Below are 26,300 nucleotides of genomic sequence, written 5' to 3'. Positions count from 1 at the left end.
TAAAGATACCCAACTTTGTGCCTTTGGCCATGCTGTTCCCTCCACCTGGAATGACCTCCCCAACATCTCTTCTCGTTAAAATCCCATCCAACCTTCAAAGCCCAGCTTACGTGCCACTTCAGAAAACATTCCCTGATCTTCCCCATTAGAAATGTTCTTCTTTCTCTGAATTTCTAAACCACTTTTTTTATATCCCTGTAATGGCAGTTATCACATCTTGCCTTGCATGCTGGTTATTTATCTTAATTTTGCTACTTGAGTGGATTTAATACAATCTAATTCAAGAAACATTTATTAAACCCTTACTCTATGCATAGCATTATACTAAGGCTTGGGGGAGGGCTGCATAAGAAACTCAAGCAAGGCACACTCCCTGTCCTCATGGAACTTATAGGCTAGTAGAGGCATATGAAACATGCGCTGAAAAGTATAATACAAAATAATATGTGAACATGTTAGAGAAGAACAAAGTGCTATGTGGTACAGAAGGATAAGAGGTTTATGAAAAAGGGAGTATTTTAGATGAGCTTTAAAGGATAGGTAAGAATTTAATAGCTGGGGACTAAGGAAGAGCATTTCAGATATAAGTAATAATGTGAGCAAGGATATTTGTTGTTGCCAGGCTTCAGCTGTGACCAACTCTTCATGACCCCATTTGAGGTATTCTTGGCAAGAATACTAGAGTGGTTTGCCATTGCCTTCTCCAGATCATTTTACAGATGAGGAACTGAGGCAAAGTGACTTTGGTTAACCGACTTGCCCAGGGTCACCCAGCTAGTAAGTATCTGAGGCTGTATTTGAATCCATGAAGAGGAGTCTTCTTGGCTCTAGGCCCAAGTGCTCTTCTACTTTGCCACCTACAAGCAAGGGTATGGAAGTGGGAAATCAGCAGCTGTCTTTTGGAGACAACAAGCAGCCTAATCTAGTTAGAGCACAGAGTATATTGTAGAATAGTATAAGGTAAGGCTTGAAAGATAAGGTCATGCTGGAATACAAGTTCTTTGAGGGTTGGGTCTGTCTTTGCCTTTTCTTTGTATCCCTAGTCATTAGCATAGTGCCTGGCATATAGTAAGTGCTTAATAAATGCTTGTTGATTGATTGAAGGACTTAAATTCCAGGCAAAAAAAGTTTGAACTTAATTTGGTGGAAATAAGAAACCATTGACATTTTTTTGCATAGAGGAGTGACATGGTACATAGGGAAAATTAGTCTGGTCAGCGTATATGTGTATTGGAGATAAGAAAGAAGTGAAGTAAAAAGACCTGTTAGGAGATTACTTTGATAGCCTAGTCAGGTAATCATGAGGAGCCTGTACTAAGGTGATGACAGTGGGAATATAAGAAAAAGGGATGGATTTGAAAGATGTTACAAGGGCACTTGACAGGATTTGGAGACTGATTAGATATGAGAGTAAGAGAAAGGGATGAGTGCTAAATCTCAGAATGAACTGAGACTGGCAAGGAAAGCTAAAGAAATTAAATGGGTTTTTGTTTGTTTTTTTTAAAGCTATGCTGGGGGCAGCTAGGTGGCACAGTGGATGGAGCACTGGCCCTGGAGTCAGGAGGACCTGGGTTCAAACCTGGCCTCAGACACATAACACATACTAGCTGTGTGAGTCTGGGCAAGTCACTTAACCCCAACTGCCTCACCAAAAAGAAAAAAAAAAAGCTATGCTGAGGAAAAGAGGATGATCAAAGAAGGAATAGGACTGTGACTTAGGGCAGATGAGATATGACAACAAATGATGGAGAGAAGGTAAAAGTTTCAGTTTTATTGCACTTCTTTTTTTCCTCTGCCAAGGAGAGCAATCTTCAGCCTTGAAAGGAAAGAACTAAAATTACTAATAAGAGATTGATATCCAAAATAAGTAGGGTGATAATAAAAGAACAATATATTGTTGCCCTTGAGGAGTTCAATTTACCAGGCCCTAACACCTCAAGGTGCTAAAAGAATTTGCTTACGTGATTTCTGAACCACTGTTAATGGTTTCTGAAAGATTGTACAGAAAAGGAAAAGTTATCATAGGACTAGAGAAGAATAAATATCCTGATTTTCCAAAAAGAAGAGAGAGGAATTTATAAACCAATGAGCCTGACATTGATTCCTGGGGAAAATTCTATAAAAATGTATTATTAAAAGTATGGTTGGTGAATATCCAGAAAAGAAAGTGGTGCTTACATTGATCATCAAGAACAGGTAAGGCAAGAGTAATTTCATTTCTTAAAATTAACTAATTAATTTATTTTTAATTTTAGATATTCACTTCCACAAGATTTTGAGTTCCAAATTTTCTCCCCATCTTGCCTCCCCACCCCAAGACAGCGTGCATTCTGAATACCCCTCCCCCTAATCTGCCCTCCCTTCGATCAACGCCCCCTCTTCTCTTATCCCCTTCCCCTTCTATTTTCCTGTAGGGCAGGGTAGATTTCTATACCCCATTGCCTGTATGTCTTATTTCCCAGTTGCATGTAAAAACAATTTTTAACATTTGTTTTTAAAACTTTGGGTTCCAAATTCTCTCCCTTCCTCTCTCCCCATCTACCTTCATTGAGAAGGCAAGCAACTTGACACAGGTTATACATATGTAAACATGCAAAACACTTCCATAGTAGTCATGTTGTGAAAAACTAACTATATTTCCCTTCATCTTATCCAACCCTACGTTTATTCTATTCTCTCTTTGGACCCTGTCCCTCCTCAGAAGTGTTTGCTTCTGATTACCCCCTCCCCCAATATGTCCTCCCTTCTATCATCACCGCCCCCCCAATCCCCTTCCCTCCTATTTTCCTGTAGGGTAAGATAGATTTCCATATCCCACAGAGTGTGTATGTTATTCTCTCCTTAAGCCAAATCTGATGAGAATAAGATTCACTCATTCCCTCTCACCTTCCCCCACTTCCCCTCCACTGTAAAAGCTTTTTCTTGTCTGTTTTATGTGAGATAATTTATCCCATTCTAGCTCTCCCTTTCTTTTCCTCCCAATATAATCCTCTCTCAACCCTTAATTTTATTTTTTAGATATCACCCCTTCATTTTTCAACTCACCCTGTGCTCTCTATCTTTCTATCTATCTAGCTATATACACATATATTTTTTCCTCCAACTACCCTAATAATGAGAAAGTTCTCATGATTTACAAATATCATCTTTCCACGTGGGAATGTAAACAGTAAAACTTTAATAAGTCCCTTAAGATTTCTCTTTCCTTGGCCTCAGACACCTAACACTTACTAGCTGTGTGACCCTGGGCAAGTCACTTAACCCCATTGCCCAGCCAAAAAAAAAAAATTTCTCTTTCCTGTTTACAGTTTCATGTTTCTCTTGACTCTTGTATCTGAGAGTCAAATTTTCTGTTCAGCTTTGGTCTTTTCATCAAGAATGCTTGAAAGTCCTCTGTTTCACTGAATATCCATTTTTTCCCCTGAAGGATTATACTCAGTTTTGCTGGATAGGTGATTCTTGGTTGTAATCCTATCTCCTTTGACCTCCAGCATATCATATTCCAAGCCCCCTGATCCCTTAATGTAGAAGCTGTTTCCACCATACTTTCACTGTTTCTTTTTCTGGCTGCTTGCAATATTTTCTCCTTGACCTGAGAACTCTGGAATTTGGCTATGATAGTCCTGGCTTTTATTTGGGGATCTCTTTCAGGAGGTGATCAGTAGATTCTTTTAGTTTCTATTTTACCTTCTCGTTCTAGAATATCAGGGCAGTTTTCCTTGATAATTTCTTGAAAGATAATGTCTAGGCCGCCCTTTTTTTTTTATCATGGCTTTCAGGTAGTCCAATAATTTTTAAATTATCTCTCTGGGATCTATTTTCCAGGTCAGTTGTTTTGCCAATGATATTTTTCACATTTCCTTCTATTCCTTGATTTTTCATAGAGTCATTAGCTTCCATTTCCTCTATTCTAATTTTTAAGGAATTTTTTTCTTCAGTGAGCTCTTGGACCTCCTTTTCCATTTGGCCAGTTCTGCTTTATAAGGCATTCTTCTCCTCATAGGCTTTTTGGACCTCATTTGCCATTTGGGTTAGTCTATCTTTAAAAATGTTATTTTCTTCAGTATTTTTTTTTGAGTCTCCTTTAGCAAGCTGTTGACTTGTTTTTCATGATTTTCTTGCATTACTCTCATTTCTCTTCCTAATTTTTCCTCTACCTCTCTTATTTGCTTTTCAAAATCCTTTTTGAGCTCTCCCATGGCCTGAGACCAATTCATATTCTTGGAGGTTTTGGATGTAGGAGCTTTGACTTTTGTTGTCTTCTTGGTTTTATGTTTTGATCTTCTTTGTCACCAAAGTAAGATTCTATAGTTTCAGGTTTTTTCTACTGTTTGCTCATGTTCCCAGCCAATTATTTGACTTTTTAACTCTTTGTTAAGGTAGGGCTGTGCTTCCAAGCTTCGGGAGTTTTGTGCAGCTGTTTTCAGAGATACTTCTAGGGACCTGTAAATTTTCAGTTCTTCCAAGATGGTATGATCAGAGGCGAGGTGTTTACTCCTTTCCTGGCCTGTGCTCTGGTCTATGAGTGACCATAAGTACTCTTTTCTGCCTTGGAAACGTGAAGAGGATTCCCTTTTCTCTACCACCACAAGCTCTGCCATGCCAACGCTCTTTCTCACCCCAGCACAGATATCCAGGACTACAATCCAGATCCAACTATGGGCAAAGCATGAGAATCCTGACTCAGTGCCCGCAAAAAGATCCCTGCAATCCCCTTCTGGTCAGCTGCTTGATCCCCTCTCTGTCTGTGGCTCTGGAAGCAGCCACTGCCACTCTATGGCTGCACCAGGGCTAGGGCCAGACCATGCTCCTCTCTCACCATGGTCCAACTGACCTAAGTTGTCTTTGGCATTTATGAGTTGAGAAGTCTGCAAACTGCCACAGCTGCCAGTGATTCAGTCCCCTGAGGCCTGTTCCAGGTTAGCTGGGGCCCCATCTTTGCCTGCGTGACCCATGCTGAACTACACTCCTCTCCCAGCCCAGTGCAACAAACCTTTCCCATCAACCATCCAGGTTGTCTTGGGCTGGAAATTGGTTTCACTCTGTCTTTTTGTGGGTTCTGCTGCTCTAGAATTTATTTAGAGCCATTTTTACAGGTATTTGGAGGGGTTTGGGAGAGAGCTCGAGCAAGTCAATGCTTTTACTCCACCATCTTGGCTCTGCCCCTATTCACTATATTTCTATATTTTTCGTTAGCTGTAGTCCTATTTGGTAGTCTTTAAACTGGGAAAAATCTTGATCTGGCACCATATCTTGTATCTTTTCCCTTGTCTCTATTCACACAGACAACACCCTAGTTCTGGCTCTCAACAACTCCAACATGGATTAGTACAAAAGTCTCCTTCCAAACTGGTTTATTTTGTATTTTCCCTCAGTAATTCATTCTTTACTCAGCTACCAAATTGATAATCCTAAAGCACAGGCCTGATCAAGTCACTCATTTCTTCTGAGAAACTACAGTGGCTCTCTCTTGCCTTTAGTTTAAATTACACATTCCTCTACTTGGCATTTAAAGCCCTTCACAATTAGACTCTGGCCTGACTCTGCAGGCTTACTACACATTACTCCCCTTCACATATTTTGTACTCTGCATTCCAATCAAACTAGCCAAATTGGCCAAACTGGCAGCTTTGCGGTAAAGTGGACAGAGGGCTGGACTTCAGTCAGGAAGACCTGAGTTCAAATTTGGCCTCATTTACCAGCCACTGTTACTTGGTCACTAAATCTTTGCTTGCCTCAATTTCCTCATTTACAAAATGGGGATTATAACAGCTCCTGCCTCCTAGGATTGTTGTGGGTATAAAATGAGAAATCTGTAAAGCATTTTGCAAACCTCAAAGCATTATGTCTATGCTAGCTCTTATTATTATCATCATTACTATTTTCAGTTACCCCCTCTGTTTCTTTGCATAAGCTACTCCACATACTTAGAAAGCATTACCTCTTTACCTCTGCCTTAGAATCTCTTTGTTGTTATTCAATTATGTCTGACTCTATAACTCCATTTGGGGTTTTCTTGGCAACAATAATGGAGTGGTTTGCCATTTCCTTCTCCATCTCATTTTACAGATTGAGGAAATGAGGCAAACAGGGTTAAGTGACTTGCCCAAGGTAACACAGCTACTCAGCATCTGAGGCCAAATCTGAACTCAGGAAGAGGAGTCTTCTCAGGCCCTCAATTCTACCCACTAGCCACCTACCTTTCTTCAAAGCTTAACTCAATCCTACTGGAAGCCTATCTTGATTTCTCCTAGCTGCTAACATTGTCCAGGAAATTACTTTGTATATATTTTACATTAGTAAGAGGCAACTCATCGTAGCACATAAAAGGCCAGCTTTGAAGCCAAGAAGAGCTGGGTTCAGGTTGTGCCTCTGACACATTGGCTGCATGACCCTGAGCATAACACTCAACCTCTCAGGGCTCTAAGTATACAGATTGTAAAGGTGTCAGCCTGCAGCTATAGAGGGAGTTTCCTCACCTGGGAGTTACCTATTTCAAGGTAATTCAGACTATTTTGCATTAAAATTTCCACGTAATTGTTTCCCCCAAGAGAGCACAAAATCACTGAGTCCAAGAGCTATTTCGTTTTAGGCCCAGGCCCTGATCTCGGCCCCTGCTCACTTAATACTTGTTGCCTTGAACTAAGAGAAGCAGCAGCCTCGCTCCCTAAAGCACTTTCGCCTAAAAGTCCGTCTCTGTGTCAGAGCAGAAAGGAAAGCGGTGGCTGAGCGCGGCCTCCCGCAGGCAGCCTGGGAAGGCCGTCACTTTCTTCGCCGGCGAGCACGCCACAGCTGTCCCAGTTTCACTTGCGCTCGGGTTTACACGCTGCCTACAGGGCGTGGCGCCCCACTGGGCCGGCTGCACCGAGCTTCAAACGTTTTACTTTGCCTTTTGTGTGTGTGCTTTCATTTTTAACTCGTGGTAACTTTAAAAAAGAAAAAACATTTCCCAAACCAGTCTCTGCCCCAGTCCGTAGGATCTGCAGAATTCTAGGCAACACCCCAACCTTCCAAAGACCCAAATATTTCCCTCCACCCTCGGGAAGTTGGGCGAACGTTACTCCTCAGTTCCTCTCACACTTAAGAACATCCTTACAAAATGGCGGTAAAAGCGCATTGCGCATGCGGAGTCTGAAGGCGCGCCCCTCCCTCCGCCCCCGCCAGTCCTTTTAACCATAGAGATGTCAGCCTAGCAGGAAAGACGCTACGTCGCACGTGGCGCAGACCACCCCTCCCGTCCCACCATTCAACGATCTCCTTGCAAGGGGGGCGGGCGAGGTCGACTCAAGTGAGGCAGCTGTTTCCGGCGGGGGAGGCGGGGCATGTTTGTGAAGGGGCCCTTCTAGGAGAGCGGATCTGTCTTAGTGGTTCCTATGGTTGTCCCCGTTGGATCACGTGGCTAGGGAAGGTCTTCCGGGGAGGTGGGAGGGGGAGGCGGGGGGAAAACTCTCGACCAAGATTACGACGGCGACGATGACGGGGTTGTCATGGTGCCTTGGGGTCCGGTTCGCGCATGCGCCTTATGACAGCCTGTGTTTGGTCCTGGAGTAGCGACCCCTGCCCCAGGTGAGAGGGAGCGGAGAAGGCCCCGCGGGCTGGAAGGGAAAGGGGCCGAGCCGGGGAAAGTTGGGAAAGCGGCAGGACCCCGGGCGCGGAGAATGATAAAGTGCCGGCCGGAGGAATCGAGGAGGGTGGGTGGCGGGCAAGAAAGAAAGATTCAGAGACCTGGGATTTGGGATCGAATTCCGACCTGTGTGACCTTGGGCAAGTCACTTAACTTCTCTGGACCTCTGTGCACCTGTAGAATGAAGGCGTTTGTGTGAGAGATCGATAAGATCTCTTTCGGCTTTCCATCCTGTAAAAAGTTAAAGAAGCAGGGAAGGGTAAGGTGTAGTAGGGGAGAGAGGAAAGGGCCAAGGAGAAGTAGAAGTGGAGGAGGAGGAGTTGAGGTTGGAGGGAAGGTGGGAGGAGAGGTGTGGATCAGAATAAGCTGACACTTATGTAGCGCTTTACAGACATTATTTTATTCGCTGTTTACAACCACCCCGAGAGGTAGGCATTCCCTACACACGAGGACAGGCATGTGAGGCTGGCGTTATCATACACACGAGGAGAGTGAGGCTGAGAGAGGATAAGGGACCTTTTGGTTCACCCTGGTCCTTACTCCAAATCCTGTGCTTTTCCTCCCACGCTAGGATGCCGGAAGAGGGAAGGGCAGGTAAAGAGCAGATGGGGAAGTTGGGCAGGGTGAGGGGCTGAGATGATGAAAGAAAGGAAGAAGCGAGGCTGGGGAGAGTGAGGTGGAGGGTGAATGAGGGGAAGGAAGGAGGAGAATGGGGAGAGTGAAGAGGGCAGAGACGAAGGGAGAATGAAGGAATGGAAAGGGGCAGGATGGAGGGGAATGAGGTGAAGGGGGTGGGGTGGATGGGGCAGAAATGAAATTAAGGGAAGGAAGAGGGGAGTTAGGGGAGGGGAGGCGAAGTGGGAAGTCTGGGAAGAGGGGAAGGAACAAATGAAGAGGCAACATAGGCGGCAGGCTTGGAAGATAGTGGGGAAGGACAGGTGTGTATTGGGGGGAGGGGGCACCTTGACAGATCCAGCAGAGGAACAAGGCTACTGCTGGCAAGAGAGTACTTGAAAGGCTTCAGGTGGATAGGCCGGTGGTGGCAGTGATAGGGTGGAAGTGAAGGAACAGGAGAGAGACTGAAATAAGGACACCGGGTCTTTTGGTTGAAAGGAGATCCAGCAGTCCTGTTTGGGGCTTGGGGTGCAGGTTTGAGAAATCCTACTTGTTGTTCAAGACACTCTCGCAGTTCATGTTGTTTGGGTATTTGCCCTGGGCTGGTAGCTTGCCAGTCACAGTACAGTACCCAGGGTTTGGCCCTGTTCTGCCCTGCTGAGCTAACAGGCTGGTAGATGCTGATTTGCACAGATGTAATGTGGGCTGATGGGAGTGGGTAGGTGGTCACTGTTGCTGAAATGCTACTTGCGGCAGATGGGGAATTGAGGCAAAGTTCTGTCATCCATCTCTTCTCTGAAGAAGGCAGTGAAGTGAACTGGTGGACTATACCAAACCTAGAAAATTGTGAGGGGTAAATTGTATCATCCCAAAGGTGGCATAGGGATTGGTCTGGGAGTGACATTGCGGAGGAGTGGAAATGGATGTGAGAGGGAATATAAGTGTTAGAAATTTAGGCACTTTCTCTTCTCTGTTAGAATATGCTAATGTTGATCTATAATCATGCCTTTGGAAATTCAAGACAGAGAATAAACTTAGAGTACATTGTTATTTTACTGTTCTAGCTATATTTATCCTGTGCTTTTATTTGTAAAAGAGTTATATTTCATCCTGTGTATTCTGTCATGCCCAGTTTTTAACCTCTCAGTTCCATATAGACACCACTTTATAAAAATAATTTAATTCTTAAGGGAAGACTTTAGGCAAAGTTTAGCAAGCTGAAAATAGTGCAGACCCATTCTACTTATACTTGGTTTTCTTTCTCCCTTCCTTCCTTCCTTCCTTCCTTCCTTCCTTCCTTCCTTCCTTCCTTCCTTCCTTCCTTCCTTCCTTCCTTCCTTCCTTCCTTCCTTCTTTCTTTCTTTCTTTCTTTCTTTCTTTCTTTCTTTCTTTCTTTCTTTCTTTCTTTCTTTCTTTCTTTCCTTCTTTCCTTCCTTCTTTGCTTCTTTCTTTCTTTCCTGGCCCAGGTTCATACGGGATCACTTCCTTAGGTTATTAGGGCTTTGAAGGCACAGATAAATATTTTTGGATTACTATGAATTCTACCGAACATCCTTTTAATTTACCTGGTTAGTTTGCCTCACCCAGCATGTGTATACCATGGTGAGCTAATGGATGTGAGTAAGAAAGACCTGTCTTCAAATCCTGCTTCAGATGCTAGTAGAGCAAGTCACTTAATCTCTACACTTCACATTCCTAATCTATAAAATGACTCCATAGCCTCTAAAATCCCTTTCAGCTCTCAGTTAATTATCCGGTGACTAACACCCTGATTCTCACCTCATCAAGTGAGTTACTTTCTAGTTCAAGGGTGGAGAACTTTCAGCCCTAAGCCTACATGTGACCTTCAGTCAAAGGGTTGCATCTGAGGACCTAAAGGGCCCACCCCTGTTCTAGTTTCTGTCTTGGAAGAGAGAGGGCAGATCATATCTTTGGGGCCTAAAGTTGACTAAATCTAGGAGTAATCTTATTTGTCCTTTATTTGGATATGCAGAACCTTTGCTTATGAAATAGTGAGGACCTTTGCATTACTGATGAGCCAACAGAGATGTTATAAAAAGCTTCAGGAGGATATGGACTGGGAATAGATTTTTATCACTTTGTTGATAAAACAGTAGTTAATAGTTATGACATAGTTTAGAAATTGCAATACGTGATTCTTGTTAGTGTATTTGAATGCATGTGTACATTTTTAACAGAAAAAAACCATAATACAAATTATTTATTGTTGTTTTGCCCTTTTGTGTGATCTTTGTACTCTGGGGACCCTCAAGAACTGTTACATTTATATAAAGAAAAGGCCTGATTAGTGCCAGTTGTGACAACTTGTTTTGGTTCAGTTCAGATTCTAATAAAGTCCTAGAGAAATAGCCCTAACACCTTTCACAGTAGGACTTCAGATGTCTACAAAGTAATTTTAGCCACTGTCGGCCTGTGCCAGAAATGAACAGATGACTTAGAGGCACAGAGTTGAGCAATGAATTCTCAGGCTCTAGTTTGCCAATAGCTATTTAAATTTGCACTTAAAGCAATGCAACTACTTTAGGTTTTGATATTTTGCCATTTTGTGTAGCTCTCATTCTGAGATCATTGATAAATAAATGCCATCAGTCTAACTGCTACCTCTCCTGTTGAGTGCCTTATGTGATTCTATTTATTAGTAAAGTCTTTTGTTCAGTGGTTGAATTTTCGCATCATCACCACTCATTGAAAAGAATGTGTCTCATTCCACAGAGAGAAAAAAACTAAAGGTATAATGTAGCCCTGTAGTCTTGTCTCACTTGAACCTTGTTGGGACATTAAAGATTTCTGTTCTCTAAAAAAAACAACTTTACATTAGAGGTTTACATATAAAAATTCCTCTGTTTACCATGTAAAATATTTTTGTATTTTTTAATTTCTGATTACCGTGGATATCCCAGGGCAGTTAGGTGGTACAGTGGATAGAACATTGGGCTTGGAATCAGGAAGACCCATCTTTCTGAGTTCAAATCCAGTGCCAGACACTAGCTGTATCACCCTGGGTAAGTCACTTAACCCTGTTTGCCTAGATTCCTCATCTATAAAAAGAACTGGAAAAGGAAATGGCAGACCAGTTTAGTATTTTTTGCCAAGAAAACTCTAAATGGGGTCACAAAGCATCAGACACACCTGAAATTATTGAACAATCACACAACAACAGCAAAAAACCACAGATGTTCTAGTGTCAGTAAGTATTGTATAAACATGGAGGTACAGTGGGAAAAGCAAGAGCTCTAGAGACAGAGAACGTGGGTGCAAAAATCTCACTTGAAGAGCCATTTTGGTAAAGTGTATTTAGTGCTAGGCTTGGAGTCAGAGATACCCAGGATCAGTCCTGACTCAGACATTATTTACTGGATGAGTGACCCTGGGCAAGTCATTTAATGCTTCTTTGCTTCATTTTTCTCATCTGCAATTATTAGAATAGCTAGCATTTATGTAGAGCTTTATGGTTTGCAGAACGCTGTGTATTAACTGAATTGACTGCCGCAACAACTCTGGGCAGTAACTGCTATCATCCCCATTTTACAGATGAGAAAACTGTGGCCCCCAGAGTTAAGTGACTAGCCTAGGGTCATACAATCAGTATCTGGGGCAGCATTTGAACTTGGCTCTTGCTGACTCTCCAGTTCTGCACTGTGCTACCTAGTTGCCATTCTGTAAAAAGGGTGGCTTTGAAAGTCCATTCCATCTCCGAATCTAGGATCTTATGATCTGGAAATCTGTCTATGATCCTTTTACTTCTCTCCAATTCTACAGTCAGGTTTGCTCTGCCCATTTTGTTTGTGGCAGAATGAAATCCAATTTGTTAGTCAGCTCTGCTGACTCTACAAAAGTAACTGATTTTTTAAAACCCTTTATTGAAAGAGCTGTGTTAACTTTGTTCACTCAGGCAGTACATTGCTGGTGAGATAGGAAACTTCGTGTTGACATTATTTACAAAATAGGAGTAAGGAACTCCTTTCCTAATTTACGTTCTTCATTTTCATCTTTGTATTAGTCTGAATGACCATCCCTTAGCCACATCTACTTCCATTTTGAAGAGGCCTGCAATTAATTTCTTAACAACAACAACATTCTTTACAAGAAAATTAAAATGTGTACATTTGTTGCATTTCACACAAAAAGACCCTGATTTAATTAGAGATACAATTATACATGTTAGTCCACTGTTTTATCCGGGTTATTCAAGCTGTCAAGCTTCTTATGCAGTACAGAGACATTACATTGTGCACAGTTTGGTACAAGAAATGACATTTCCATTTTCTCTCTTTTATGCACATAGAAATAAATGAGTAATCTGTCTAGGGGTTCTTGGTGGTTAGAAATTAATTTACAGGTAAAGAATACATTTATTTTATTTGTGTATCTAATGTTTAATTTTTAAATATATTTACATATACATTTATATTTAAAAATTAACCAGTGAACAAAATAAAAATAAATTTATAGGTAAAGAAGCCTATATCCTTAAATCAGTTGAATGTTTAACTATGCTACATTTATATATATTCACTATGCCATATGTATATATATTCACTAACTATACTGGTATTCTAATGTGGAATTTGTTCTCATTCGGACTGGCTGAGCTCCCTGATGTCCTCTACTCCAGTCAGTAAGGAGTTGGGCAAGCTTTAAACATCCTTAATTTCAATTTAATTTTAGTTTGGGTCCTCCCCCTGCCTATTTATTAGTTGCTTGTGTTTGCCAGAAGTTCTTGGCATTGCTGCTGTAGTATCTGTGCATCTGCACTGGCCATCTCCCATGCCTGGAATGCTCTCAGGCTTCATATCATCTGTCTCATAGAATACGTTATTTCCCTCAAGATTCAGCTCAAGCACTCCCTTCTCCATGAAACCTTTTGCAATCCTCCAGTTGCTAGTGACTGATTCTCCCAACTACTAGACTCAGTTTTGGAACAGACCTAATAATTTATGATATGTTAATTGATTATTGTCTAGTAAAAAAAAAATCAGTTTTCATTTGTTAGTTTGGGGAGGCTTTTTTTTTCAACAGTAGTTGTGTCCTATAGATAATTGGGTGTCAGGACATTTAAGAAGACAAGGAAACAAAAGTGTTGAACCTAACAATGAAACAAATATCCATAAATCTCATAGAATAAAGTCATAAATTGATTATGCACTTAAAATATCCCAAGGATTTGGAGTACTCAGACTCAGGATTATTTATTATTTTTTTTTTCCTTAAGCATTGCTCTAGCTAAGCGCTTTAGGTTTTGTTTTTGTTTTTTTGTGCTTCTCAGTGCCAACCTTGTAGTACCCATTTAGTGTTTTTCTTTGCTGATCCTAAAAGGACCTTTTTGAAAGAGCTAAATCTGAGGTAGTCTCAGTTTTCACTGGTCTGTCAATTGTGTGATTAGCTTTGTGACCCATTTCAGCATTTAACAATTTGGCTTCTGTTCTAGGCTTTGCCACTGAGTAGCTATGTGACTTTGGCCACATCCCTTAACTTTTCTGAGGTCCAGTTTTTTTTTTTACCTGCGAAACAGCTAATAATCCATACCTTGCTTACTCTTTAGGGTTGTCATGAAATGATTGTGTGAAAGCACTTTGTAAACCACAAGTTCTATGCAAATACAGATGTTACTGTCGGTTTCCCGTTCATCCACTTACCCTGATCACCCCAAAGCTTTTATCTTCTGTGAGAGTCCACAAAACCTTTCTTAGGACTTATTAAGCAAGCCCTCTGCTCTGCACCCCATCCTCTCCTCCCACCTAGCACTTTCTCTTTGAGTCGATTTCTGGAAACTTTTACTCCCCAGGCTTGTAGGGGCTCCCTGCCTGTGACACCCATCAGACACATCTGAGCAATAATCCACATGCCCAGCCCTTGAGTCAAATGTCTTGAAAACTAGGAGTGATGGAGAGTTAGTGAAGCAACTAAATATGTAAGTCTAGGAGGAACTTTTCCACTAGGGCTAGGCTATTCCTCATTGTCTCTTCCCTCTCTCTTCCTCTTTCTGCCCAAAACCCCCAAATCTGAGTCCAGCAACGAAACACTTCTTTACTTCCACCCTCCCATTCTAGGACTTAGGTCTTCTGTGTACAAGTTAGAACTGTTCCATAATAAACTCCTATTTATTTATGGCTTAGTGACCTATTTGAATCTTTTGTGAAAACTACCTTTAAGCCTAAAAACTGCCAGAAGTGACTGGAACACTTTTACCTTTGGGGTAGTGTGCGCGTAGTTTGGACAAAGTACTGAGACACTCGTAGTATTAACGGAAAGTCTGGACGCTATGGGAGGTCATCTGGGCTAGGCTTTGAGACCTTAATTTTGTTAGGGGGGGAGGGCCAGGCAGTGGGGTTAAGTGACTTGCCCAGGGTCACACAGCAAGTGTTGTGTGTCTGAGCCTGGATTTGAACTCACATCCTCCTGACTCCGGGGCCGGTGCTCTATCCACTGTGCCACCTAGCTGCCCCTGCGACCTTAATTTTTGCAGTATGAAGTAAGAACTGGTCCAAAAACATCCATTTCATTTCAGAAATAAAGGTAAATTGATAACCTATTATCTGTTCTAAAAAGTCTAGTAAATGTTTCTTTGTTAAAGACATTCAAAGCCTTCAACTGCTTATGCTTCAATTTGGAAGTGAATCTAAAAGTCTATATATTTGAAAGTTGGAAGGAAATTAGTCTATGAAATACATTGTTTTTGTTCACTGAGGCCTGCAAGAAGACATACCAGAAGCCGGAGGGAGCTAGTCTTTGTGTATGAGTGATTTGCGCTTCACCATTGAAGTTGCTTTTTTTCAGCTCCTAAGGATTAATGACTTCTTATTTAATTGTTATCGTAGGGTTGTCCAGATGGAAAGAGTGTTGATGAATCTGCTTCCCGCACAGTGAGAGTATGGAGAGAAAAGACCCACCCAGAAGCAGCCCGAGAAGGCTATTGGCTAAACTTGGCAAAGTAATGGAGAGAAAACAAATGGCTCATCGCTTCAGCATGGCAGCTGCTGAGTCAGATAAGGACTCTGGATTTTCAGGTTAAAAATACTTTTTGTTATCATTATAAGGGGCAGCTAGGTGGCGCAGTGCATAGAGTGCCAGACCTGGCGTCAGGAAGACTCATCTTCCTGAGTTGAAATCTGTCCTCAGACATTTACTAGCTGTGTGACCCTGGACACGTCACATAACCATGTTTGCCTCAGTTTCCTCACTGTAAAATGAGCTGGGGAAGGAAATGGCAAACCACTGCAGGATCTGTACTAAGAAAACCCCAAATGGGGTCACGAAGATTTGGACACAGCTGAAAAGGACTGAACAGCCAACCACCCATTATAACCATAACAGTTGGTTTTCAGAATCTCCTCCACTCATCACTTACTTGTCTGACTAGGATGATGCACTTTTATACACAGGATAAATATCTAAACTCTAAAATAGTTTTTCTGATGTCATACAGTAATATTACATTCAGAGCAGCTGCTGACAATGTCAGGAGGATGGGACATCTAGTTACAGATTGATCTCCGAGCTTTAAACCAAATGCTTTCCACTCTTGCAGGGAAAAATATTTCAGTACTCACGCTTCTGTTGTTTCAGCTGTTTTTTCTGCACAAATAGTTTATCAGACTGCAGGAAAAAACACTTTGTGCATTGTTGATCGTTAACAGTTAAGGAATCAGCTCAGTAGAATTACTGAGTGATGTGTTAAAATAACTTTGTTTGCCAGAAATTAACTTTTAGAACAGTCAACGCATTGTTTGTTCTTAATCTTTGTTTTCCTTTGTCTTCGTAGTCCTTGGGTTATTCTGTGGGGATTTTGGTGATAGACATAAAAAGATTAATACAGTGTATTTTTAAAAAATTTCACAGAAGAAAATGAAGCATAGAAGGAGACACAAATATAGAATAGTTTTGTTACTACATTGAATTTTATTTATATATAAGGATATATGTGTGTATGTGCATATATGTGTCATGTATGTTTATATATTTTAAAATGATAGAATTTCAGAGTTTCTTATATGAGAATTTCACATGACAAACTCTTGGGTTTTTTATATTGTTTGTTTTTGTTGCCAATTATTAATAATAAAAAATTATTTTAACGGTCAGAATTTTAACAAAGCTTGGAATGCTGCTGTACAACTCCAATTAAAATGGGCTAGGGATAATTTTCATTTTATCTTCAATTTTTGTGCATTTTATATTAGGAATATAGGCTCTCTCATTAGGGTCTCAGATTAGACAGGCACAAAGGGGCGTGTACATTTTCCTCATAGTTTTTAAACCTAAGCTAAAAGGGTTAATTTCATGTCTAGAAGTCCCCCGTTGAGACTTTCATTGAGTTTGTGTTCCTTCTGATGAGAGGGATTTAAACATGAGTCCCTATCCGGAAGGATCTGGTCGGAATTCCCCAACTCATTTCAGTCATTGACTGCCAATTGGCCGTCAAGTAGCATCAAGTAATCTGAGCCCCTCATCAACAAAGCCCAGTGGCCCCTGAAGAAGACGCGATAAGCTGGCGTTCTGAGGTAGAAGGCGAGCTGTCTGGTGGCCACAGACTCAACTAACTGCTTTTCTGACTTTTCCTGGTATCAGATGGAAGCTCAGAGTGCTTGAGCTCTGCAGAGCAAATGGACTCAGAGGATGTGCTGAACACCCTAGGCTGGCACGGAGAAGATGGGCCCCGACAGAACTCCACAATAGCGAGTAATTCCTTTCCAGCTCTGTCTTCCATGGTTGTCATGAAGAATGTGTTGGTCAGACAGGTAAAGATCACTGAAGAAGAATATCTCTGAAAATCTGTGTGCTAAAAGCCTATACTTTCTGTCTTTAAAAGATTCTTTATTCTTCTGATTTTGCCACTGTGCTCTACTAGGGCCTTTTTCCTTCTTATCTGCTATCCTCTGGATAAAGCAGAAGTTTTAGGAACACGCCACAGGGGAATAGACTGGCACTGAAATTCTCTGTTAGAGTGAAAATGTTAATCTTCCATTCACTGACATGGCTAAAAATGATATTTATGAGAATTTTAGCATCTAAGTTCCATGAACACATTTGGCAGTCCTTTAATTATATACAAAGGAAATCTGTCCTGCAATGTAGCTCTTCAGATAAGCAATCTTTTAGCTGTATAACATTCTCAGAAAGCAGTTTAGGAGAGAAAACTAAGAAAAATCTTCAGTTGATTTGAAACTATGGAGGAAACTTAGGGAAATAGAATATAATAATTTGTTGTTTCAGAATGAGAAGTATCTTTCATGTTTATTGATGTTACATCTTAAGCCTTTTTTATTTTATAGTATTGCCTTACCAGTTACTAGGTCAATTCAGTATTTCTTAGTATGGTAAATATGAAAAGGTGATGTATAAAGTCAATCTGGTTAGATTTAGATATCTATTTGGCTGTTAAGGGATAGAAAGCATAAAGAACATTAAAAAGGTGAGACAGGAGAAGTGGGTTAGAAGATTTTGATAACCCTAGAATTTCGTCTTTAGAATTTGGAAATTTGTATGAGCAGTTTAAACAGTCACTCACTGCTTAGACACAAAGGGATGGGAAGATTGTGCCTGCTGGGACACTCCAAAGGTGTGGGAACAAGGGCACCCATTCACATTTATTTGACAGACGAACTCTTTTGTTTCTATGTAGTCTTGGCCAGATTTGACAGCAGTTATGGTGCAAAGAAATATGTAAATTTGTCCTTTAATTATGGCATAATTATATACATCACATAATAATCAAGTAACCATGAAGGAAAAGATGACCCAAGTTTACAATTTAAGCGTAGCTATAGAGCTATGAACCTATTTGTGAATAACAAAAGCTGAGGAATGAGTAAAAGTAAATGTTTAAGCCCAGACATCATTTAAGGAAGGGGCTTTTTAACTTTACCTGACTCTACTGTCAGAAAAGTGTGGTTCTTTTAGTGGTGAGGGCCATCCTTGGTTGAGGAGGATGTCTTCGAGGATAAAAATACTTTGAATAGCTTTGACTTTTTTATACCTTAGTGCATGGTTAAAAGAACATGGCTCAATTTCACAAAAAACGTTAGCATTATAACTACTGCCTGGTTCTTCCCAGGAGAACGTATTGATTTCTAACAGGGAAGCCTAGTGGCATTCTAGCGAGTTATGAAAAGGGGTGTTGTTCAGGAGATTACCTCTCAGCTGCTGGTACAGTCCTCAGTGAGAAAATGAAAAGCAAGATCAAAGGTAGTAAATAAAACCTGATTTAAGTGTCCTTGAATCACCAGTACTATCCCTTTGCTGGCTTTTATTTGAATGTGTTTCTTTTTCTTCCTACCTTTTCTCTGGGCCCCTTGCTTCTCTTTCTTGTGTGTGTGATTATAGCTTCTCTTTGTTGTAGGCCATGTTGGTAGCTATAGAAAATTGATGGTGATCCAAGGTTGTGTTCTGAATGTGCTTTTCCAGCAGTGCAGTATTCTTCATGAGCGTGATTGGCTAGAAAGGCTTTGGTGGTTTATTGGGATAGAAAACGCTAGGGAATGGCATGAACTGAGAATTAATTTTAAGTAGCTCACATTGCTAAGTGAGTTGTTTTTGGGGGGAACCCTTTTTGTTACTGTTTATGTGATAGGCGGTGAAGTATTGTTTCAGGTTTGTAATAGTCTTGTTTTGAGTGTTGTTGGATAAAATGTGCTGTCCTCTGCTGCACTGTTTAACGTAGTTTTATTTTGCTTTTTTGTTCTAGTTCTATTCACTGGTTAGCTGTTACCTTGACAGAATCATTTCAGTGGGCCTTGGTTTCCTTATCTGTAAAAATGAGAGAATTTGGTTACGTGATATCTAAGTTCTTGTCTAGTTGACAAATTATGTGATACTCAGGCTCTGAAATGAGTTTGCATATCTGATAACTAAGCCAGATGTTCTTTAGGGCAGTGGACATAGTATATTATGCTAAAGCGCAGCAGTGAAACGTTCTTGTAAAAAAAATGTCAGTTTGTGGGGAGAGGCATTCTAAAGCCATAGGACTGGAATGCAGTGAAGCAATCAGCTATTTACCTTATAAATCTCCCCTTAATTCTGGCTCACCCTTATGATATGGGTCTGAACTAGGAACAAGCTGAAGTTGTACTTTATTCTGGGCCAGACTAGTCATTTCACTCCTCTGATTCATTCCTGGTCTAAAATTTCCCTGGAAATTCAAATGTACTCTTGTTTGGCTTGAGACATCTATCCTGTGTGTCTGTCTTATACAACAGGCACAAATCTTAGAATTAAGTGTTTTTCTGTGGTTATATTTTATAGTAGGGTGACCTTAAGTTGACTTAGACCTTTAAAAGATCTCTTTGGGGATCCCCCTCAAAACTGAGCTGGACCGGTCCTCTGGAGTTAGGGTACAGTACTGTCTGAATCAATGCTTTAAAGACCTATATATGGATTTAGGAGGGATGGCCACGTTCAGTTTTTAATTTGTGAAGCTTGAGTTGCATGTAGTCTGTGATATGTAACTGGAATTTGAGAGAGAGTAAAGCTGGATTCATAGATTGGGAAGTTATATGTCTAGAGGTGATAGATGGAACCCATGGTAATGGATGGGACAAGCAAGCAAGAGAATTTGGAGGAGGGACAAAGGCCAGCCAGAGTTTTGGGGGAGCATTATACTCATACTTAAGGAGTTGGAGAGGGCTGTTGATCCAAGAAAGGGAAATGCATTATCACACATGCTAAAGAAGGAATCAGAGAACCTGGCTTCTATCCTGGCTCTGCCACTTACTGTCTATGTAACCTTGGGCAAGTCACTTGACCTTTCTTGGACTCAGTTTCCTCAACTATAAACCGAGGAGGCTGAACTAGATGCCCTCAAAGGTCCCTTGTAGCTCTTAAGGCTGTGACCCTGTGATCTGAGGAGAGAGTATGTTGGAGAAGAGGATGGTCAGCAGTGCCAGAAAGATGGGGAGTGGAAAGGGGAATAAGGGCTGAGACAAGGCCATCAGATGGAGCAGTTAAGAGGTCTCTGGGGACCTGTAAGAGTGGAGTTTCAGTAGGGTAGTGAAGGGGTTGAGAACTGTGTGGAGCACAGGAAGCAGAGGCAGCAAGTTTAGGTGACACTCTCTAGGTGTTAACAATGGAGAGGGAGAAGCATGGGATGATACCTTGAGCCCTGTATTTCATGTGCTGGCATCACATTTTAACTTGATGTCAGAAATTGTAGCATATTTTATTATCACCTTAGCTATGACCCTAATTATACAATGACTACAGCTACTGACAACTAAGTGACACCTTTGGAATAAAAATGTTTGTTCTTCATTAGAAAAGGTGTTAAAATGAAATAGCTTTTCATTATTTTATAAGGTTTGCAGTCAGAAATACACAGATTTTGAAAGGGCTTCTTTCAGCTCATGACTGTGATGTGGTCTGGATTTGTTATGTATGCAGTGGAAACCCTTTCTGCCAATTCTGATTGATGCTTTGTTAATCTTATAAGTGTGTAAATGTGGCAATGGAGTTCTTTTCCTTCTTTCTTTTCAGGGCAGAAATTCATCCCATCTCCAGTCTTGGACTGTCCAGCCCTCTTTTGAAGTGATTCCAGCTCAGCCACAGCTAGTATTCCTTCATCCATCTGTGCCACCTCCTGTCAGCCCATACCCTGCTGGCGAAAAGAAAAATGACTCCAGAAACTACTTGCCTATTCTAAACTCTTACACCAAAATAGCTCCACATCCAGGCAAGAGGAGCCTTGCCCTCACCCCAGAGGACAGAGGAGAAACCGGGGTGCAGAAGCGAGTCTGTACAGAGAGACGCCGGACAAGCTTGTCTTCCACTGGGCTAACCAAGACCAATACTTTTCCATCTAACCCTTCTGCTCCAGGGCCACCCAACACAAAACGCGCTCAGGAGTCGGTTCAGCAACGTTTGTCATCTTTGGTGACAAGTCTGCAAACTGTTCCTGGTAGTCCATCAGTGTCCAGTAGCCGTATGGCTAAAACTCCAAATTTGACTTTTGCTTCCCCTGCTAGCCCCCTTGGCTCATCTGATAGCACTTTGCATGGGTTAGAGAGTCCCATGCCACTGTCGGCGTTATCAGCTCCCTATGGCCCACCTGGAGCAGGAGACCAAGTCCGCCAGCCTCTGGAAACCTTCCCTGAGCAGCAGCAGAGCAGGCACAGGCGCTTCCGGAACACCCTGGTGATCTTGCACAGGTCCGGCTTGTTGGAGATCACTTTGAAAACCAAGGAGTTGATTCGGCAGAACCAGGCAACTCAGGCTGAGCTGGATCGGCTGAAAGAGCAGACGCAGCTCCTGATGGAGGCCACAAAGGGCAGTGCTCCTCAGGCTTGGGCCAGATTACAGGAGTCTTTAACGTCTGTGTCCAGCCCGACTGGAAGTCACTTTGAGGCGCTATCTGCTCATGCAAACATATAGCCTAGGAGGCGTATTCTGCCATCATCTGAGTGATGCTAGTGCTTCTTACTGATACTTGCTCCTGTCCCCCAAAGCTTCTAAAGGAGCTTTCTTTTTGTTTTAAAGTTGAAGAGTATGCTCATGAGGCTCACTTGTGAGAGCACCTGCCGTTAACTGGCTCTTGTTGCTAACCTGTGCACTGTGCCCGTATTATGTCACACTTCAACAGGAGCCTCAGGCTGGAGCTGTCCCTGGACCCTGCATGAATCAGGTGGTAGGAATAAGAGACACATGCTATGGGGATAGGAGAGATTATTCTTCTGAGCTCTCCTAGCAATTATCCATTCATTAAGGAGGCTTACAGATGCATCAGCATGGGAAAGAACACACACACACATGCGCGCGCACACGCACACACACACACACACACACACACACCCCTCTGCACACACATACACACACAATGGGTCCTGTGGAATCTGTTAGACTGGAGAGTAGAGAACCCAAAGGGTTCTGATGGATTTTTGCTTACTTGTCTTAGTCACATCTAAAAACAGGTGGAGGTATGCCTACATTATTGCTGCATTCCACAGATAGAATGCCACTTGGTCCAAATCTGAAATTCCTTTGGTGCAAGTTTGTTGTAATATGCAAAGCAGCCTAATCACTTAAGATTTAATTTTCTTAAACTGGAGAATTGAGGTGAAAGTGTAATAGCATTAGACTGACATTAGCTGCAGATTTTTGCATACAAACCAGATTGCTCTGCATCAGGGCTTTACACCTGAGCAAAATAAGATTTCTGAAGTATTTAGTGGATTGCATAACATCTAGAATTCTCTAATAAGAACCTGGCAGTGTTGTTGTTTGATGGATTGATTGTTTGACTTGGTAGCCTGGAGAAAGTTACCAAGAACTCATATCATTTTGTTTGTATCCGTCTAGTTCAGGTGGCTGTGCTTTTATTCCTCTTCATCTGTGAGATAACTGGACCTGTATTGAGTCTAAAAATTCTCACATCAATTTGAGGGGATGCCCAAAGTGAAGTTTACCCTGCGCTTCCCTCACTCTCTTGAAGGTGTGAGGGAAAAAAGGAGAGCTCTTTTAGGGGGCATACCTCGAATTCTGTAAAATTCTCCTGAGATTGTGAGCTTCTCTTCAAGTTTATCACTTTCCCTTCAAATCCTAAAACTTGCGCTGGCTTCCAGTATTACAGAGGGGCTGATGATATCATACCATCTTCCATCATCTGTTTGAGATTGCTGAATCTGCTGTAGAGACTTAGGTCACTGATCCAAGTTCATATGGAAAGGAAGGATATGATCAGATTTCCTAGACTTGACAAAAGCATGACGCTTTTCTGTTGGAGCAGAAAGGTAAAACAGGTTTTTAGGTGATAAAGTCGTAGGCCCAGAAAACTTTGTAATCCTTTGATTTAAATATCTCGTTATCTGGAGTTCTACCTCTGTGTGTAGGAAATAATTTTCATTATGCAGATAACAGAAAAATATGCAGAGACTTCAGCTTTTCAACAAAGAAATTCTTGAAGTTTGAACAAGCTGAGGGTAATCCTCTTTATCTTATGGGAATAACTCTAACATAATAGAAAATTTCTTACTTGGATCATAGGAAAAGGACCCAGAGCCCCACCTCCCTTCCTTTTTTGGTATTCAGAAATTAAGATTTTGAAACCGTTGATTTCAAAAGAATCATACAACATAGGCATTAATAATTCTTATTACGTTTATCTAGACTCTGCTCTAATCAGTGCAGAATTTTTACCTGCCTTGTGTTTTCTGGAGAAAGTTCAATCAAGAGCAAGTTGTGGCACCAAACAGAGTCTCTTGTCCTTTGACGATCTTCTGGCCCAACTCGCTTACTTCCTCTGTGTCTGTTTGCATGGTACTAGAGCAGTGGCACACTGTGCAGCCTGCTAAGAAACTTCCTTTTGGCAGATCAATTTGGCATTGAAGCCATAGAGCCAGGTGCTTTCCGGAACAGCCTGGACACCACTTATGAGCCTTACTGTTTGGCAGAACTGAGAACACTTACTGGGAACCAAATTTATTTCATCAGAAAAATCCGCTGTGGAGCTGTAAGCTTCTTGTGTTCTTCTTCCCAGATTAAGGTTTCCATTTTGCTTAGTGTCACAGCAAAAGATGATGAAAGTGGTCATTGATCCTTATTACTAAATGGAGATAAGAAACAGATATGATTCAGGATAATCTTTCTGTTCTAGATGCCTCAGAGCTGGAAGCCTTATTAAGATTGTTTTTCTCTCTTTGATTAAACTGTAAGTAGCTAGATCTGAATGGAGAATCTAGACATGGGAAGGTGGAGGGAGATGCATTGAGGCCAGCAAACTGGACCAGAAGCCAGATCTGCGTGTGGGAAAACGACTCTTGGGCTGATCAGGAAGATATCTGCTCCACTGGTTGGACGAGGCTGTAAGTAGCATTGGTCTCGCAGATGCGTAGTGGGGTCTAATATATGAAGCAGCAAATATTTTCTGTGAGTGATAAGTCAGTCGTGGCATAGATCTTATCCAGAAGGTGCCCTAGGTGTATTTTCAGCCCCTAGAATTTTAGCTGTTACTATGAACAACATGGAAATGCCTCTAGAAAAAAAATGATATTGGATTAAATTGGTTGTGGAAATGGAGTCAATGAAGTTTGTAATCAATAACTTTTTTGTTGCCTTTTTTCTCCTAATTCTAGTATTGATGTATGACCCTTATGACTCTCCTCCCCCTCCCAATTTCATGCTACCTGTAGCTAGGATGTAACTGTTATGCATACATTAATATGCATATCCAGCTGTGAATTCTGTAGGGTAGAAATGTCTTTTGGGGGAAGGATGCAATTTTGCAGAAATTGACTTGACTGTGAAATTTGAAAGAGAAATAAAAGTCACCTACTTGAAAAATGTTTGGTCTTTTTGCTTTTTAACTTTGGAGACAAACGTTTATGATCTTTTGGGGGTCAGAGAAAAGGTATTCTATAATTGTATTCTCCCTAGAACACTTAGTACAATATAGTGCTTTGCTCCTAGAGGTAGAGAAAATGTTGACTGACATCTATAGTAAATATTTAAATTAATTTCAGGCTTCAAATGATAGGACTTTATAAAATTTTAAACTGGACCTGTGATTTGATCAGTTTGGAGAACTGTTGGTATAGAAACTTCCCTATATTGCTGCAGATTGGTAATCTACCCATAAGTGATCATTGAAGGGAATGACTGAGGCACTGATAGTTTTTGGTTAAGTGACTTGCCGTTGTCACACACCTAATGTGTGTCAGAGGCAGCACTTGAACTCATGTCATCCAGGCTGACTCCAAGCCAACCCTCTCACTATGCCATGTTTCATCTCCCCTTGACGCGGGGCTTTTTTTTTTCTTCCCTTTATTTTTGAAGAGAAAACTGGAATGTGGGGTTAGAGACTGAAGGTATGTACACCCAAATTCATTGGGATTAGAAGTTTTTCACATATTTCACAAGGTAATGTAACAGAAGTTCATAACTATTAACTAGGGAACATGGGAGGCCTGGGATTTATCAGGCACATCTCTGTGTGTTTTTGGAGCCCCAAACTTAATTTCAGTTAAAGAATGTATGAGATAATCAAGCAGGCCAGTGTTACATTCACTTCTGCCCTCTGATCTTACCATATTTACTTTCATAGATACATAATAATGAGATTTTCTGTTAGCAGTGTCACTCTTCTCCTGTCCTTGTGTTTAGAGGCTTGCTTATTATCTTCCCAGCATTTCTACCCTCAGCTCCATGCTACCAGTGATCTGAAGGCTGGAGAAACGAAAGGTTAAGAACTTATGTTCTATAATATAAGGCTGCTTCTATTTTAAAAGCACATTTTAAAAAAATGGAACACAAAACACAGACCAAAATGGCTAACAAAAGTACCTTTGAAACAGAATTGCCATCTCAAAAGAAAAAATAAATATGATGTTTCCCTGAGAGATGGTTTCCAGGGAGTTGAGGGAAGAGAGATTAAGCATTTACTTTGTTTTCATGTGCAATGAAAATATGTCTGTAGCCATATTCTCATACTCTACAGAATCTGTAGAGATAGAGAGTAGTTCAATCAGCCATTTTATTTATCTACTTGTGGCAACCGTAAAGCAAAACCTATGTTAGAAATTATTTTTAAGATACACCAGTGCCTTTTCAAACAGCTTTGAGTGGGCCTACATTTAGAAATGGTCTTTTATGGTATCTTGTGTATGTGGTGTTTGGGGTTTTTTTTCGGGGGGGGGTACATTTATTTATTTCTTTGGAAGGTCTTTTATGTGAAGAGTTTTTGTGTGAAAATGACCTTGTTCATTCATCTAAGGTAACGTGTTTGCTAATGTATCTGCTGAACCATCATCCTATTGACAACCCAGTAGATGGTTTTAAAAGTGGACTGTGGTCTGTTTAGAAACAGATTTGCTATGAAATTTTTGGGAGTAAGACTTGTGAGCTTATAAAGCAGTTCCTCAGTTTTATAAGAATACTATTTGTATGTTATACTATAATATGGTACTTGGTTAAATGAATTATTAGAGTTAGAACCTTTAGTAGTAAATCAGAGTGAATTGCTCTTTTTCCCTCAGTAGCTTTGCATAGCTTATGATTTTGCATTATCTGACTTCAGCTAATGCCAATTCAGAGCATTGTAAAAAGACAAAGCATTATT

At 41.1% G+C, this 26,300-nt stretch overlaps 1 protein-coding gene across 3 annotated transcripts; it reads left to right on the top strand.

Moving 5' to 3' along the window:
• Positions 1-7,429: 7,429 nt before the first annotated feature.
• Positions 7,430-24,526, top strand: CIPC (CLOCK interacting pacemaker). 3 transcript variants are annotated; one of them, XM_020986202.2, is made up of 4 exons: positions 7,430-7,566; positions 15,079-15,267; positions 16,829-16,998; positions 20,729-24,526. In XM_020986202.2, the coding sequence occupies exons 2-4, from the start codon at positions 15,132-15,134 to the stop codon at positions 21,620-21,622; spliced, it is 1,200 nt and encodes a 399-aa protein (XP_020841861.1). In that variant the 5' UTR covers positions 7,430-7,566; positions 15,079-15,131; the 3' UTR covers positions 21,623-24,526. The 3 variants fall into 3 exon arrangements, with proteins under 3 accessions (XP_020841861.1, XP_020841863.1, XP_020841867.1); XM_020986204.2 differs by lacking the exon at positions 7,430-7,566 and adding an exon at positions 7,938-8,218; XM_020986208.2 differs by lacking the exon at positions 7,430-7,566 and adding an exon at positions 14,623-14,776.
• The last annotated feature ends 1,774 nt before the right edge of the window (positions 24,527-26,300 follow it).

Source organism: Phascolarctos cinereus, unplaced genomic scaffold (assembly GCF_003287225.1).
Source record: "Phascolarctos cinereus isolate Bilbo 61053 unplaced genomic scaffold, phaCin_HiC Scaffold_3;HRSCAF=262, whole genome shotgun sequence".
NCBI lineage: Eukaryota > Metazoa > Chordata > Mammalia > Diprotodontia > Phascolarctidae > Phascolarctos > Phascolarctos cinereus.
This window is presented reverse-complemented; position numbering and strand designations above follow the sequence as displayed.